The sequence below is a fragment of the Lactuca sativa genome, chromosome 2 (genome assembly GCF_002870075.4).
Source record: "Lactuca sativa cultivar Salinas chromosome 2, Lsat_Salinas_v11, whole genome shotgun sequence".
In the NCBI taxonomy this organism is placed as follows: domain Eukaryota; kingdom Viridiplantae; phylum Streptophyta; class Magnoliopsida; order Asterales; family Asteraceae; genus Lactuca; species Lactuca sativa.
In genome coordinates, this window is record NC_056624.2 from 187,801,512 (window position 1) to 187,819,439 (window position 17,928).

Genomic DNA, 17,928 nt, shown 5'->3' on the forward strand with positions numbered 1-17,928 from the left:
TTGTAATATGGTTTTGGAAAAGGGACTAATTTTGTAATAAATTTCAAATGAGGGCTGAAGTAATTATTTTGGAATGTAAGTTATGTTTTGAGTCTTTTTCTTTTCTGTTTACGTAATGGTGCAAGTATGGCCCACAAAAGTAAAATGGGAGGACAAGGACTTAATGTTGAAAACTAACATAACTCCAAGGTTTGTCTTAATTAAATGGAAAGAAAGTTTGAGGTGTGGGTTTTTAAGTTTACTGTGAACTATTTTTCTTTCATGGGTTACAGAGAATACATAGCTTCTTATTTCAGAGCAAAATGCATGAAATTTTACTAACAGAAGTAAACGAAGAGATTAGATTTGTAAAATAATTTAAAAAAAAAAAGAGTATAAGCTATTTATTTGAGATGGGAGTTTGGTTTGACTAACAAAACCAAGAACTTGCTGTGAATCGTTTCTATCATATTTATATGGGTTTATATTTAGTAGCCAGAATGGGCAAACAGAAGGTATGGTTTTCTTACCCGGGCTTTTATCGAACAACACAGGGAATCAAACACGAAGGAAAACAATGAAAAACAAAAGAAAAGATTTGTGTGTTAGACTTTTGAAAATATACTGTGATCGACAAGGTGTGCATGGGAAAGTAACGCACACAGCAATATACAATGAGAAGTTTTGTTTCTTGGCTGGAAATGGAACCATACACAACAATAAATAAATAAGAAGAATAAGGGGTTGGAGGCTTACGGTGAAAGAAGGTAGTCGCAACAGAGGGTCGAAGATGGCAGCAGGGGGTGATGGCGTTGTTGCTTCCTCGTCCTTCCTTCTTCCAGTAGTGGGTTGACTAGAAGGAGGGAGGGGCTGGTAATTTCAGGGGGTAAAAAGGAGTTAAGGTTGTGTTATGGTGGCGTAACGGTGGGGAAAGAGCACCCGTCGGTGGTAGAGGTTCTTCGCCGAGGGTAAGAGGGTAAGTTAAAGCTAATGAGTTTTTGGGGAGAGTGAATTTTCAAGCTTTCTATTTAACCCAGCAAAAAGAAAGATTGTGTGATCCTCGTGAGGGATGCTCCAAGAAGAGACAAGAGTCTAGATTTCTTTCACTCATTTGCATGATTCTCTCTGGTAATTGAAGAAGGTAATTCCCTGATCATTCCCTCAATGAACGACTTTCATTTACAACAAGACGCATGGAGTACGACGGGAGGGAGAGAAATAGAGAGGGTCACGTGAGAGATGAGAGAGAAGGGGTACATTTTGCTGAGCTATTTTGATATATATTTATATATGTATATAAATATATATGTTTTTAAAGTGTATTAACTCATTAAGCCTTAAAAACCGTTCTTGTTTTGTGTATTCAATTCCTGATGTCGAGAAGCTTTTTTGTTAGGGCCGTACGATAGATTTTAATTCAAGGATTCTAAAAACCCAAACGGATATTTTTTTCAAGTTGTAGAACTTAGTGAAAATGCATTTAAAGATTTGCGTCTAATTGTCTGAAACACCTAATTTTTATAACTTCTACGAATATTTTTACTAAACATATTCCGAGTATAACCAAGATATTTGGCCGTTGTTTGAGTCCAAAAATGTTTCCAGAGTTTATATCCGGTGTGTGAAGAGCCCCCATGGATCAATACGATTAATGAAATCTGGTAAAGTCAATGTTATACCGGTTTGTTGTGTTAAAACGACCATATCTTTCGCATACGAACTCCGTTTTAGACGTTTTTTATATCTCCACGGTTAGGGAAACATGTACTACGAGTATAGAATATTTTCTATGTTTATAGACACTTAAAACAAAATTTCAGTTTTTTTGTCGTTACTCGAGTTACAGTTTGTGCTTTAAGTTTCGTTCGACATTTTTCATAACTTGAGATAAGATATCATTTCATATCTTATTGTGTTTAAAATAACTTTATATTTCCACTAAAATATGCATTAAAATTCAATTGGTCGAGATACCAAAAAGGATCCGCGGTGAACTAGCTATTACAGACTCAAACCTAAATTTTGGGTTGTCACACAAACCACTTCTACCCTTCTGAGACCTAAAATCTATAATGGTCTGACTCCCCAAGAGACCGTTCACACTGAAACAACTCCATGCCAAGCCCTCGATGAACAACAGACCCACCATAATGTTCCAACTCTGATTATACAACGATTTATCCAGATCTACCAAAACCATCCCTAAATTAGTTCTTCAAGCTCGATGAAGGATGAACCCTCAATCCTTTGCATACTAACCAATATTACCTCTCCTGAGATCCGTAACCTAAAGTCTCAACGGTCTGAATCCCTGTCGGACCTCCCCCACCAAATCGTCACCAAGCCAACCTCATAGAGTCTCATACCAACCAAAATACTTCCAACCCCTGATCATATTGTTGCTTCAAAATAAAACAAAGTCACTAACCATATATAGTGACAGAAGACTTATACTCGATAGAAGGATCAGATAATCCTTCGAGTATAAGATTCATCCTTGCATTGGTTAGACTTAGACGAGAGTTGCCCAGCCAGGTCAAACCAATTACTCTGAGATTATTTAATCCTGCTGCGACTAATTTATCATTTCCCAAACTCCCAGATACTCCACACACACACACACACGTGTAATCCCACGTCACTAATACAGCCTCAAACACTAATGCTACCCAAAACAATGATACTGCCCAAAACACTAATACTGCCCAAAACACTGATGCTAGGAGCCTGAAACCTCCCCACTAGTCCAACCTTCACAATGGTAGAACCATCCATTTGAATCCACCCCAGTCCCTAACTGGGGCATTACCAGAACCATGAAGAATGATCCTCGAAACACACTGAGCGTGAACATATCCCAAAACCAAACAATATGAAGAATCCAAAATCTTAACACCCTTGACTCTAAGCTATGCCATTATCGACCACTGCTTTGACTAGCAACGATGATCAAACCATGAAATTTTGTGATACATCCAACCCTTACCGACTCCGGTGCACTTCCACTTGGGCACCCACTTGATGCAATCCCCAAGAACTTTATGACGTACAACTGCATAAGGAATTTACAATCTGAGAATCACAACTCTAACAACCGCTTGCGAACAACTGGAATTATTGCCTACAACATGCCGAGACTTTTCGATAACTGCCTGGTACTTCCCTCAATCCTTACTACTTTCCTTGTCCAACCAACAGATTACGACTCGCCTGACCCCATCAATACGTCAACCCTGGAAACACTATAAGTAGAAGAAGTGAACCATTATGATCCCTAGGCCCATAGCCTATGACTGAAATGCTTCCGATAACACACAGACCTTGACGACACTCTCACAGCGTCACTGAGCACCACATAGTTGCTACGCAAAGCAATCCTTATGAAAACAAAGTCGCACACGATCCATAGAAGGATAATGCTCGGACTTTTGATCCAAACCGAAAGCTGAAACCCAAAAGAACCATGCACATAACTCGAACCAAGAGACCCAAAGCCATCTTGCCCAACTTACATGGAACACCCCCATACACATACTTAAGAGACCCAAAATCTCATCTGCAGAGAAAAGAAACACCATATAATAGGGGTCGAAAACGAATTTTCGACAAAAGATTATTTAGAATAAATAATCTTAGCCAAGTTGTAGTATATGTTACAAGGTTTCCGTACATATAAAGACCACCGAAATCCGAGTTATAACGAAGAAGTTATGACCCGTCGAAGTTTCGCGACGGAATCGGTACGACACCGAGAAACGTAAATAGTGAATTTATGATAGAGCGAGATTTAGCCTTAGTGATCTAAAAAAAAGTCATAGAATACGTTAATCTGAGAGCGTCCATAAAAAGAACGCCAAAATCTAACTTCGTATGAAGAAGTTATGATTTTTCGAAGTTTCGGATTAGCAGTGTACAACCCAAAATTCGAAAAATAGATCGAGCGGTTTATAGCTGACACACCTAAACGAGAATCGAAGATCTCATTAATAGTAGCGTAACGAGAAAAAGACGGGCGAAAACGGATGTCGGATGAAGAAGTTATGAGAATTTAACGGACCAATCCTGTCCCAGCCTGTTAATAATGTAACTTTTAATAAAGTCAAAATTAGCCGACGGAGTCCAAACGAAAGTTGTAGAGTACGTTCCCGTCTTCACGTGGATATAAAGAACATCATAAAACGGAGCTCGTACGCGAAAGATACGAATTTTTAAAGTTTTGACTCGAATTTGCAAAGCTTGTTGCTCGATCGATGACGTGGCACAATCTAGACCCTCCATCGCTGACTCGGTACCCACTTTGGATGAGTGACACGCCACCCTCTCATTACGCCCAGCGTCCGAGCTCTTGTACGTGCAGCGTACGCCTAGTGTTCCTCGGTCCAGATTTGCCCACGTCACACCACCGAAGACTCGCCACCTGGTAGTCCTATCCGAAGAACGCCCAGCGTAATGTCCGAACTTCGGCCTATAAAAGGCAGCGAAGGCTGCTGAGTTTCATGCACCAAAATCCTCTCTCTCTCTCTCAAATCTTTCTCTCTTTAAGGCTCCAAACCACTTCTAAACCCTAGATAAAACCCCTAGCACCCTAAGGAAGCCCCGAGGCTCCCGGAGTCCCGAGAAAAAGGGTGTTTCGGTTTCGGAAACGCTGCTCCGAGCAAAGCCCGGTTTTCTTTAAAATCCGTTGTAAGTGAGCTACGCTTACGCAATTTTTATTATAGCTTTCAAATAATTATAGTAATGTTATTAGGTCCTTAAAATAATTATTTGGGCTATTATTATGAGTTATATAAGTATCGTTTAACGCTTATATAATAGTAATAATAGTCAGACTATTAATTTGTCGCGGTTATCGTTAGACTAAACCCTAGTAGTATTGATACTAGGTTTTATCGAAGGAAAATTGTTTTGAGAGTATCGAAGCGCTGTCCAAGTAATGAGTCACCAACTTTCAAGTGAGTACATAGTTACTTTCATCTTACACATAGATATGAAGTATTTAATATAAACTACGTGTTATGTGTGCATATTATCTGAATACTTGTTGTCTATGCTGGATGAACGTTTTTTATACATGTTTTAAATGTTTTATATTGTATATGTATTTTATATCTACAAATATGTTGGGTATGACATGGGTAGATGAATGATGAGATGATGTGAGTATGCATTGGCAGCTATAGACTTAGTGCCTATTGGACAAACACTGGTAGCTATGGACTTAGTACCTGGTAGGAATTGATAGCTATGGACTTAGTACCTATTAGATAAACATTGGTAGCTATGGATTTAGTACCTGATGAATAAACTATAGCAGCTATGGAATTAATGCTTTACGAACGAGCATTGGCAGCTATGGATTTAGTGCCAGTCCTATAACCCTGGAAGCAAGGGACTTAGGGATAAACGAATGCAGGATAGATGACTCTTAGGATAGATCCTTAAGAGTAAAGAAGATAATGGGGATGGGTAATTGGGTTGATTGTTTGATTGTTTAAACATAATAATTATATTATTGTGGGTTGAAAACCCTATGTACTCACCAGGTTTCCCAACCTGACCCACTCAGTTTATTTATATCACAGGTGTTGATATAAAGTCACATTACACCGAGAGACTAAAGAGATGTAGATCACTAGTGTAAATAAATGTAAGTTCCGTTTATGCTTATGTTTATGTATTGACGATGACATCCCAAACATTTTTAAATGAATAAAATACGTTTCTTCGAAAATGTTTTGATAATGTATTTATCGTGTTTTTCTAGGAATAAATTCCGCAACATTTTTATGAAAAGAAGTACTCTGATTTTTACAAAGCATAAACAAAATCGGTCTCTTCTGGCCTTGAAAAATGGGAATGTCACAGAAAACATCCTCATGATTGGTCAAAACAAGACCCCATATTGGACTAAACGGATTCCATCGCTACCCCACTAGCTCGAGAAAACCTTCAAGATGATCCTGAAGGCTACCAAAATCTAAGTCTACCATGAACCAAGCTCCCACTCTACTATTGAGGGTAAGCACACCTGAAGACCGAAGGGACTTAGAATATACCAAATAGGAGGGTAGTTGTCTCATTCCTTGACCTTTAAATGGCACCACTTAAATCCTTCAGAGAAATCCCGATGAATAACAAACTCAACTACCAATAGCCTTGAATACCTTGACACCCAAACCAGAGAAACCACAACCCACTTAGAGCTGAACATACATGCTTCTAAAAAGGGCCACCAACCAACATCTGCCCAACAAATCTGAAAGCAGCAAACCATCTAGCGAACTAACAGAACCCTCAATAATTGACGTTCGACCTGAGAATTCCAATTCTCCCCCACTTAGAACTCGAACCACCACCTACTAGTGGTGAAACCAAAACATAACCTAAACAGCCCAACTAGGTACAACCATACTTGACCATGGATTAAGTAACATACAAAGAATAGACTTCAAAAGAATGGATCCAACGAACCCTAAGAGAACATGAATTCTAGCTGAAAGCCTCTGAATTTCCAACCACTTACAAAACATAGGAAACTACTGATTTACGACCCAAACATACACCCCTGCATGCAACCCATATGACAATTCGGCACCTGACTTTCCATCTCCTAAGGATACGACCCTTGCTCACATCATTAAGATACTTGTGCCACATCAGACCACTTACGCACACCAGCACTGACATGTTGTCGCCGACCGCCGCGATCAACAGACCTCAAGCTAAGAATCCAACCTAACTTGGGAGGTCACTATACTGCCCACTCCTTCGAACTCGGAAATATGAAAGCAAAATCCTTGCCACAAATAACAACAACCCAAACCGACAATTCGCCACTTAAACCCCAAATGCAATTCCAAACCGATCATGACAATCGCTTCCTCTTCATATCTCGAGGTTCGAGGCACGACCTCTAACAAAACCCTCGAAACTTCCAATCAACATACTCATTCGGGCCTGAATCGTCCAACCCACATCAAAATCGTTGCAGGGGCCTGCACAACACAAAACCTATCCTTATCTGAGAGGCCCAAGCTAAAAGATCAATATATATGGAACCGCTGCCTCAAACCATGGTATCTAACTATGTTATCTACCCTGACCAGCCTTAGAATCTCCGAAATGATCCTCGATTTGAGTATGAATCATGTGCTTCCAGTAGTACGGGCCCAATACTACCTTCCACACCTATCCATACTCTCCTCAAGAATCCTGTCGGGTCCTTTAAGACCTAATCATAACATACTCCTGAAACCTGCTCAATAGCAAAACAATAGCACTAGAATACTCTCTAGGCTATCCTAGGATTCACCTAGGGGTGAACAAAAACCGAACCGCAAACCAAAAAAACCGAAAAAACCGCATAAACCGAAACCGAAATGAAAACCAATGGTGCGGTTTTTAGTTTTGCAAAAACCGAAAATACTCGGTGCGGTGCGGTTTCTAGTCTCGCAAAAACCACAAAAAACCGAACCGCACCGCATATATATATATATATATATATATATATATATATATATATATATATATATATATATATAAGTGTTGATATTTGTAAGAACCAAGAACTTATGACAATTAAAATTTCTATAAATGTAAATATCTATCTTATCTATCGGAGGATGATTGTATATTTTTAAGCATACATTCAGTGGTATTTACAATAACAAATAATGTTTATGACATTTTTTAACGTTTAAATATGAAGAGTATTAGTGATATAGTATCATTTTTATTAATACATTAATTGATATTATCGTATGTACTTGTGAAACAAATATTATATTAAATTCGCATTATATTGAAGCATTAGAAACATGTTGAATGAGTGGTTAAGTAATTTGATTTCAAACCAATAGGTTGTGGTATGGATTTATCTCCAATAAATGATTATCACTCCTCATTTGAGTCAAAGTAACTCGCTGAGTTACTTGAGTTTTAGTAAAAAGGCAAAACAAGAAAAAAAAAACCCGCAAAAAAAACCGAACCGCAAAAAACCGCAATGAAAAACCGCAAAAACCGAACCGCATAAAACCGAACGGTGCGGTTTCTAAATTTCAAAAAACCGAAGTTGTGGTTTTCGGTTCAGTTTTGGCCAAAAACCGCACCAAACCGCACCATGTTCACCCCTAGATTCACCCACGCTCCCTCTGCCATCAGTTGCTGAAAAACTCCTCACGAAATCAGCCATTCCATGAATACAATCACATGCAACAAAGCTCAGATAATCCTTCGAGTAACATACTCATCCCTACAACGGTTGGACTCAGACAAGAGTTGGGAAGCAGGGTCAAATCTATCACTCTGAGATTATCCAACTTTTTTCACATGTGACTTGACATATTCACTTAATGGCTAACTCACATCACTCATGAGTTCCACAAAGCACAAAGCATGCAACATTCGAGCAAAGAAGCCGACTAGCACTAAAATGCAATAAAATCAGACAAATTCTTGCGCGAAATCCTCGATCTCCAACTCCCGGCACCACAGGTACACCTTCCCCCTGTCCTTACTCTCTCAAGAGTGGCTAACAATTCTTTACGCTAACCCGCTATACACTGCACCCGCTCATGAAACTTCCACCAACCCTGCAGCACTCGTGTATGCTAGCCATACATAACACTGGATTCTATAGACAATCAAATATCTGATCCTACCTTAAGCCCTTCATCAAACAAGAACAGGAAATATGGCCAAACCAAACATTCTCAGGCTATAGAACTTTAGTTATGTACAACTATGATGCATACACTAAGCAACTACAGTAATGATGTCAATTTCATATGAGGAAGAACCCTAGGCTATCAGTCATTATATAACCAGACAATTCTATCATGCAATTCCTAAAGATCCCTAGCCTATCATTAGCATGTTGTTCTAACATACCACAATATCAACTAACAGTATGGTATTTTGGGGTCTACTTACTGGCTCCGGCTGATCGTACACATCACATCCTCATTATGTATTTTGAAAATCTTTTTCCTTAGTTTGAGATTGGATTCACACAAGTGTTCCTCCAGTTCACTCAAACCAAGGCTCTGATACCAACTTGTAACATCCCAAAAGTTTCATAAAATTTAAACTTTTCAAAAAATAAAAAACCTTTTGAAATAGAAGTGTTTACAAAAACCTTTGTTCTTAAAACATTATTTAAAAATCAAAATGTCTTTCAACATAGTTTTCAAAACATTCACATTATCAGAGTTTCCCAGAAATCATCAGCTCAAAACGCGAGGATGTGTACGGTCATGCCTTCACCATGCCACGATTCAATGAAGTACCTAAAACCATAAACCAAAAATGTAAGCACGAAGCTTAGTGAGTTCCCCCAAAGTCCCAACACCCAAACAGATAACATATACAAAATAACATGTATACAGAGTCTTTAGCATGTCTGGACCACCTCCCTGGGCCTACAGCATGTCTGGACTGCTCACAAGACCTTCAGCATGTCTGGACTGCCTCAGCAGGCCTACAGCATGTTTGGACCGTCCTCTTGGCCTTCAGCCTGACTGGTCTGTCTCGCAGGCCTTCAATCTATCCAGACAACCCTGGGTCTGTTGGCCTTCAGCACAAAGCAGGATCGCCTCAACCCAACCACACACACACACACATGTCGATATATACATAACAATTAACATATAACCAGTCTATATACAAACAGGCAGATCATACATATCACTAAGCATAACATCATCCTATCTACTAGGATACAGATCTAACATATCATAACAGCATGGCAACATCATATCCACTAGGATACAAATCTAACATATCATAGCAACATCCTATACCAGGATACTAATATAACAAATCACTACAACATACAAGTATACGATAAAACAGGATAACAATCCAAAAGGGTCGGCATTGGTGCATTCGATCCATAAGCACAGTGAGGAAGACTTACCTCGAATGCATAAGCTCCTCGAAAGAAATCCCTAGCTACAGCCCTGCCAGCTTCTTGAGCTATCAGTACCAACAACACATACAATTAGCAATTGGGTTCCATGCTATAAACCAATATCCAAACTTGGGGTAAGATGACCAATTTACCCCTGGCCCAACATACTGTTGGATTAGATGTCTAAGCTCATAACTATTATTAGTATGTATTCTACCCGAGAGTAGTATGGTCCATTTGAGTTGCACTTCACCGGAACAATTTATATGTATAATATTTTGAGAATAGTATGTTTATGATTTATATTAATATATTATAAGTTCTAATATATTAATATGGAATCATATTATTTAATTAGTATTGATCAAGAATTAATTTAGAATTAATTTACTGATCAAAATGAACTAATTAAGTATGGACTCTTATATATAGTGTAGGCTAAGTTCATTTAGGTTGGGTTAAGCTTGCATGGATAGTCCATGGAGTTTTTAACCCATGGATCCTATGGAAATGAAAGGTCATGGGTATTAGGGTTTACATGGATGAAACCCTAATCCTCTATACTATATAAAGAGGTTTTTGGCACATGAAATGGCACTAGTGAATGAGTAAACAAGAGTGGGCCAATTTCTAGTGTGCTTACTATTCTCTCAAGTTTACGAGGGGTTTTTGGTGATTTGTGATTCCACTTGAGGCTTCCACACTATTGGGGCTAAGCTCTTAAAGTTCAAGACTTCAAGCTTCATAAAAAGGTATGTCATCTTAACGAGGCTTTTGTAGTATAGTTGCTTCATATTATGCTAGTTAGGATGAAACATTGGAATTTTGAATATTTGCATGTATAATAGAGAAAACATAGATCCAAGGTTTATAGGAGTGTTAGAATGCTCAAATCTCATCACATACACCAAAACTGAGGCCCAAAACTGAAAGATCCTCAAAGGCCCACTAATGGCCTAGTTTTTCAAATTGGGCCCAACCCCATATAGGTCTTATCCTAAGCCCATAATTTCCTTAAATACAAATCAGATTACCACATACACCTCTTGAGACAAACTTGGTCAAAGACATAAGTCAAAACTCAAAGTCAACAGTCCAAATTGACCCAACTCATTGAGTTGTCCTTCAACTCGTCAAGTTCCTCCATCAATCGGAACAGATCGAGAAAACCCAATTCAACTCACTGAGTTTACCCACCAACTCGTCGAGTTCCCCCATTCATCTGAAAATATCGGGGAAAACCGAGCCAACTCGTCGAGTTTATCCATAAACTCGCCGAGTTAGCTCAAAGTCCAATAACTTAATTCATTAAGCACCTAATCCATAAAGGCATGGCTACAAAGAATAGATTTGACTTCCTTGAGCTGGAAAACCACGTAAAGTTTCTAACTTTACGTCCATGCATGCCTGGATGAAGCTCTTAAGCTTCAAATGATCTTAATACTCAACTTAATGCATGCATGACATCAAGATCCTCCTAAATTTTTCACTTTTAAGCTCAAGGGTAGCAAAACAAACTCAGATCTGAAAGGATGAACCTTTACACCACCTTTCTTATCCATAAAGTCAAAAGGAGGCCAAAATCACAATAAAACCCAAATGAGAAGATCTAAGCTATTAATCACCAAGTTCCAGACTTTTTACCTCAAATGGTTGCCAAAAGTGTAATAGATTTTGGATCCCAAAGCTTCCCTATAAGCTAAACAACTCCAAGCTCTTCCAAACCTTCACCAAGCACCAAAAGCCCACAAAAATTCACTCAAAACCGCAAGATTCCCAACAAGAGGCTCACAACTCGATTTAGGGTTTTAGGAGGACAAGGAGGCTGATAAGGAGGCTGAACAAGGAAGTTTAAGGCTTTTAAATAGGGTGCAAGACCCTGAATATAGGATTTCCTTATGAGTGGCCAACTCGCCGAGTTAAGGCTCCTCAACTCGTTGAGTTGCCTCATTAAACTTCGTGGCCAAGCCAATTCCTACTTGCCGAGTTGAGGCTCCTCAACTAGTTGAGTAGACCCATTAAATCTTATGATTCTTCATCTTCAACTCGTCGATTTGGCTCCTATAACTCGTCGAGTTTAACTTGAAATTGACCTAATTCCACAAATAACCTTCTAGATTCCGGGTGTTACATTTTCTGTCCACCAAGCCAAAATATCTAAAATTTCAAACTCTTCTTTAGTTATATGTACTAAAAACCGGACAAAATGTACATTCTTAGCTCGCTACTAGGAATTTTAGTCTGAGCCCGTTTAGTAACAACGTCTTTTTAAGTATTATATAGTCTAATTGTTTCATCATCGTTGAGTTTCTTTTTGTCGATTTAACCACAACAACCGTTAAGTAGTTTGACAAAGCTCAGACAACCAATAGAAGATTTTGAATTATGACCACATTCGGATGTCACTACTTGCATAAGATTAGAGAGTCTTTTTAGATTTTGAGATACGAAAAAGCGTTTTTGTGTGGTGTGATTAAACTAACACATCCAATAGTTATATAAATATGTATGTCCGACAAATGAAGGCAAAAATTATTGTGATTTATTATGTTTTACCTTAACATATGTATATAGTTTATGCTCTTTATGGTTGAAATGTTTGATATGACAATGTTAATGGCATTTAGTTTTAAATTTTACTAAACTAATGTAGTCAAAGATTAATATGAAAGAAAACGATGTGATATAACTCCATATTTTGTCTTTGTAATTATCATTTAGAATAAAATTTTAGGGTTTATTATGAATCGTTCCAAATACATTACTCCCTACCATGTTTACGGGAGCTTGGAGTACCTCTCCACATCAACCTCATGCGACGAGTGTAAGACCCGTACGGGTGCCCTAAGTTGAAGTCTATAGTTTCAAATAACTTAGATAAAAGTCAAATAATAAAAAAAATCTCCCTTCTCCCTATTCTAATAAATGAATAGTTTTTAATCTCCATTTGATATGTGTCACTCTAATACAATTTTTCATTAATATCATGTCACATGTCAAAGAGATATATTAGGCAACACTTTAAAATCCAAATTTATTTTTTCTAATTATATGTTAAATTTGAAGTTATAATAACTTTAAAAATTTGGTATATCTCATAACTAATGATTTATTTAAAATAATTGATAAATAATTTATGAATTTTTACTATGAAAATTGAATTTATTTTGTAACGGCACAGGTTATAAACTAGTGAATGAATAAATACCTAGTTTAGTTAATTGTATTTTAATTCATCCTAAATCCTAAAATGCGTAACTATTGCTAATACGCACTTCAATTCAGGGGGTGTTTGGCTTAGCTTTTCACAGCCAAAAGTCTTTTTTGTAGAAGAAAAAGAACAAAAAGATGTTTGGAACTTTTGAAGTTTTAATACAAGAAAAATCATCTTTTTGAAAAAGTTAGGAAATCCTGATTTTTTATAACTTTTTGGAAAAACACTTTTGAGCATTTAAAAGCTAAGCCAGACACCCTTTCAATCCGAACACCCTACATTATAACTTTGCATTCGTTAACAATTTTCTCATGCATGACCGGATCTATTGCTTGTTTTATCTGTATCCATTATCCGAGTGAATGTACATATGTTCCGGCGACCGCTCATCGGGAAACACCGACTTCGATCGTCACGGTATGCCATCAGATGTGTTGATATACAAAGTTCACCCCCTCCACACTTATCTGAGTTATCACTGCTCGCAGACAAATGCACTTCGATGCGACAGCTCCAACAAATCCACGCTCAAATGATCGTCTCTGCCACCATAAACGACAACTTCGCGGCTAGCCGTTTACTATCCTTCTCCGCTCTTTCCCTTCATGGCGACCTAATTTATGCTTCCAAACTACTAAATAGTGTACAACAACCAAACATGTTTATGTGGAACACCCTCATTAGAGGCCTAGCGATCAGCCCTGATCCAAGTGAAGCATTGTTCCTGTATATAAAGATGCGTCGAATCGGCGTTACCCCTGGTAAACACACCTTCCCTTTTCTTCTCAAGGCGTGTTCTAACTTACAATCGCTTACATCCTGCAAACAAGTACATACCCAAGTCGTAAAAGTTGGGTTAGACCTGGATTTTCATGTTGTGAATAGTTTGATTAGAGGGTACTCTGTCTCTTGCAGCTTGAAAGACGCCCGCCAAGTGTTCGACGAATTTCCTGACAAAAACGTCAACATTTGGACCACAATGGTATGTGGCTCCGCTCAAAATAATTGCCCAGAAGACGCATTGGCGCTGTTCAATGAAATGGTAGCTCAAAAATTCGAACCAAATGGTCCAAGCCTTTCATCTGTACTATCAGTTTGTGCACAATCGGGGTGTATAGACATCGGAGAGAAGATTCATAGATACATACAGGAGAAAGGACTCGAAACTGGAGTTATTCTTGATACTGCTTTGGTGAACATGTACGCCAAGAATGGAGCACTTGTGATGGCTAGAAATTGCTTCAATAGTATGCCTCACAAAAACATTGTAACCTGGAATGCAATGATTTCAGGGTTAGCAGTTCATGGGCATGCTAAAGAAGCGCTCGAATACTTTCATGAGTTACAGAAACATGAAGTGGTTCCAAATGATCGGACATTTGTTGGGGTTTTATGTGCTTGCTGCCATGCCGGAATGCTTGATTTTGGATGGAAAATATTCAAATCGATGAGGAGTGTTTATGGGATTGAGCCCAAGATACAACACTATGGATGCATGGTTGATCTTCTAGGTCGAGGTGGGAGGGTATTGGAGGCGGAGGAGTTGATAAAGGGGATGCCATGGAAAGCTGATTTGAAGATTTTGGGAGCCTTGTTGAGTGCTTGTGGTAGCCATGGAAATCTTGAGGTTGCAGAAAGATTGGTGAAGAAGATGATTGTATTGGAGCCGGATAATCATGGAGTTTATGTTGTTTTGTCAAATATGTATGCAGATGTTGGACGTTGGGAAGATGTTTTGAGGGTGAGGGGGATTATTAAAGATGGGAGTTTAACGAAAACACCCGGTTGGAGCGTTGTCGGTGGTGAATAATTTGATCATATGTTTGAGTTGAAAACTTGAAATAAAAAGTATAATTTAAATGAATTGAAAGTGACATAACTACGATTGGTTGAGGTAAAGGCGTAAAACTCTTGTTAAACATTTTTCTTAGTTTGATGTTGATGGCAAAAAATACAACATGTATTTTGATACGTAATTTTCCAAGTGTAGTCTACTAATAATTATTCAAATTAGCCAATCCAGTAAGTAGAAAAGTAAGGTGACCATAAATTTGGAACTATTTTTTTTTGGGTTAGGGATAGAGTCATGCTAGGGGGGCAGCGGATTAGGGACGTTACCGGAGGTACCACCACTCCGAGCAAGACATGTTCACCAGCCTCAACGTCCCTGAGATGAGAAGACTGAGACTGGTTATGAGTAAGAGAGTCGGAGGTACGTGCCTGAAAAACAACACAACCAGAAGTTCACCAGGGACGGTTCCGGGAGAACGCTCTGATGGTTAAGTCGGTCGATGATCTTAATTCAAATTCGAGTAGTGAATGTAAAGTAATCAAGTCTGCATACCTATGCTCTTCATTCTCACGATCTTTTATATGTCTTACATTGAGAATCATCGTCTTACCATGCCTAGCAGGCCAGGTCTAATCGTCATTAATGCAAGAAGGGTTGAAGGTACCGAAGATTGTATTTAGGTTAAGTCATTAGTCACATCTGATAGATCATAAGTATTGTAGTTAACTTTAATGGTAAGCTACATCATGTTATAGGTCATAAGTATTGTAGCTAACTTTAATGGTAAGCTACATCATGTTATTGATTATATCGATGTGCATTTGTCTTGATCCCATTGATACTTGATGTACTTTACTTAAGATAGGTTCAACATCTCGTCATCCTGTACAATTTCGACACACTATTATTTATCACTAGGTTCAATAGTTCGCCAATCATCATTTAGGTTCGATCGAAGCACCTCCTTGAGGGTTTGACCAGGGAGCTTATTTAACCGATCAGGTATATATATCTCATTAAGTTCCCTAGTTCGTCGCTTGGTAGTTGCCCGACCACCACCAACTGCCACCTCCTTTAATAGTTTATCTTTAGAATTCGAAGGCGGAGGTTTGTCGTGAGAAACATCCTCAATGAGGGCATCTACCAAATTCGGTTCAACTTGAGGACCAGAACCTCTATTAGACAAGATAATATTAGTACGGGGACTAGATTGTATATATATATATATATATATATATATATATATATATATATATATATATATATATATATATATATATATATATATATCCCTTGTGTATGTTACGTATGATAATAAGAGAAAACATACAATTACCAAATATGTTTTGGTATCAGAGCCCAGACATTCTCGGCTCCCTAGGGTTACAACCCTAGCCGACAATTCAGGAAAAAAAAAAACACAGCCACACAGGTCTGTCTTCATAGTTTATTGATCATGGCGACTATCACAGCTTTCTCTACAACCGAGAAAACCTCACATAACTCCCATAAGTTTTCGTTTACTTTATCTCCTACCAACTATGGTTTTTGGAAGACAATGATCCAGCCATTTCTCGTTACCAACAATCTCTTTGGATATATCGATGCTTCTATTCCATGTCCAACTTCAACTTTACTAGCAGCAGAAAAAGCCACCACTGCTGAAACCTAGCCAAACCCGTCTTATGCTGCTTGGATAACCAATGATGCACACGTACGTATGCTTATTCTCTCTACTATCTCTGAAGCTTCCTATCCCCATGCACATGGTACAACATCCAGGGATCTATGGCTTTCCTTACAACGAGCCTATGCTCCTCAATCATCCTCTCGAGAGTATACTCTCAAAACACAGCTTCTTAAACTCGAGATGAAGCTTGATGAAACAGCCTCCGCCTATCTCTTACGTGCTCATGAGTATTCTGATGCACTTGCCAACATTGGTGAACCAATTAAGGAAAAAGATTTTGTTATGCTTGTGATTTCGGGTCTCCGGGAAGAATACAATGGACTAAAGTCCAACCTTCTTGCTCAACAAACCCCCACCTCTTTCCAAGACCTTAACGGCCTCCTTGTTGATCATGACTTCATGATTAGGAAAAACACCCCCATCGTGGCCCCTGTACAGGCGTGCTGCCACCACCACCAACCAGACCACCTCCACACCCACTACCCTTCCAGCTGATCAATTGCAAGCCTTCAACAGCTTCTCAACCAGCTTGGTTTCCAACCAAATTCAGCCCCTTCCTCTAGCCCTCAGGCGTTCTACACCACCCGCCCTCCCACTTCTCGGGGTTGCGGATCCAACAACAGACTAGGCCGAGGCAGTCTCTCACACTCATCAGGGGGAATCGGTCTCAATTCCCTTGGGCTTCTACACAAAATACAGTTTTTGGCACCAGTAATCGGTGCGGTATTGGGCACATTCCTTCCCAATGTCCCAATCAAGATCCTAATACCATGCGTACTCACTCACAACCCACTGCCAACTTTGCAGAAAATCGATCACAAACTACTGCATGGCTCCCCGATATTGGCTCCAGCAACCATGTTTCTCACGATCTCTCATCACTAGAAAGTAGTGGTGAGCAAAAACCGCACCACAACTAAAATTAACCGCAAAAACCGCAACTGATAAACCGCAACCGCAATAAAAATCGATGGTGAGGTTTATTGTTTTTCAAAAACCGCAAATTTGCGGTGCGGTGTGGTTATTAGTTTTCAAAAACCGCACCGCACCGCATATATTATATACATTTTTTTATTAATTATTAATATATTAAATATTAAAAATAAGACAAGTTTCATGGATGAAAGATGAAAAAATACTAGAAGACAAAAGTGTTGGTTTTTTGTTATGTTTAATTTTGAAAAATGGTGAAATTAGAACATTTTAAGATATTTATTGGTAATAACTATTGATTTGACGTTTTTAAGATATTAGTTGTTTGAGATTTAAGTTAATTGTCTTATACCTTATGGTTTTTTTTTATTATTACAAGTAAATATGTTTAAACTCTTAAAACCGTTTGA

At 38.5% G+C, this 17,928-nt stretch overlaps 1 protein-coding gene across 2 annotated transcripts; it reads left to right on the top strand.

The window, feature by feature from the left end:
• The first annotated feature begins 13,395 nt into the window (after nt 1-13,395).
• Nucleotides 13,396-15,002, top strand: LOC111889021 (pentatricopeptide repeat-containing protein At2g36730). Of its 2 annotated transcripts, XM_023885159.3 has the most exons (2): nt 13,396-13,520; nt 13,592-15,002. In XM_023885159.3, the coding sequence occupies exons 1-2, from the start codon at nt 13,466-13,468 to the stop codon at nt 14,911-14,913; spliced, it is 1,377 nt and encodes a 458-aa protein (XP_023740927.1). In that variant the 5' UTR covers nt 13,396-13,465; the 3' UTR covers nt 14,914-15,002. The 2 variants fall into 2 exon arrangements, with proteins under 2 accessions (XP_023740927.1, XP_023740920.1); XM_023885152.3 differs by having other exon boundaries at nt 13,396-15,002.
• The last annotated feature ends 2,926 nt before the right edge of the window (nt 15,003-17,928 follow it).

What these genes read in the sequence shown, in the direction of transcription:
- LOC111889021 (XM_023885152.3), top strand. Translation starts at nt 13,474, where the DNA reads ATGTTCCGGCGACCGCTCATCGGGAAACACCGACTTCGATCGTCACGG.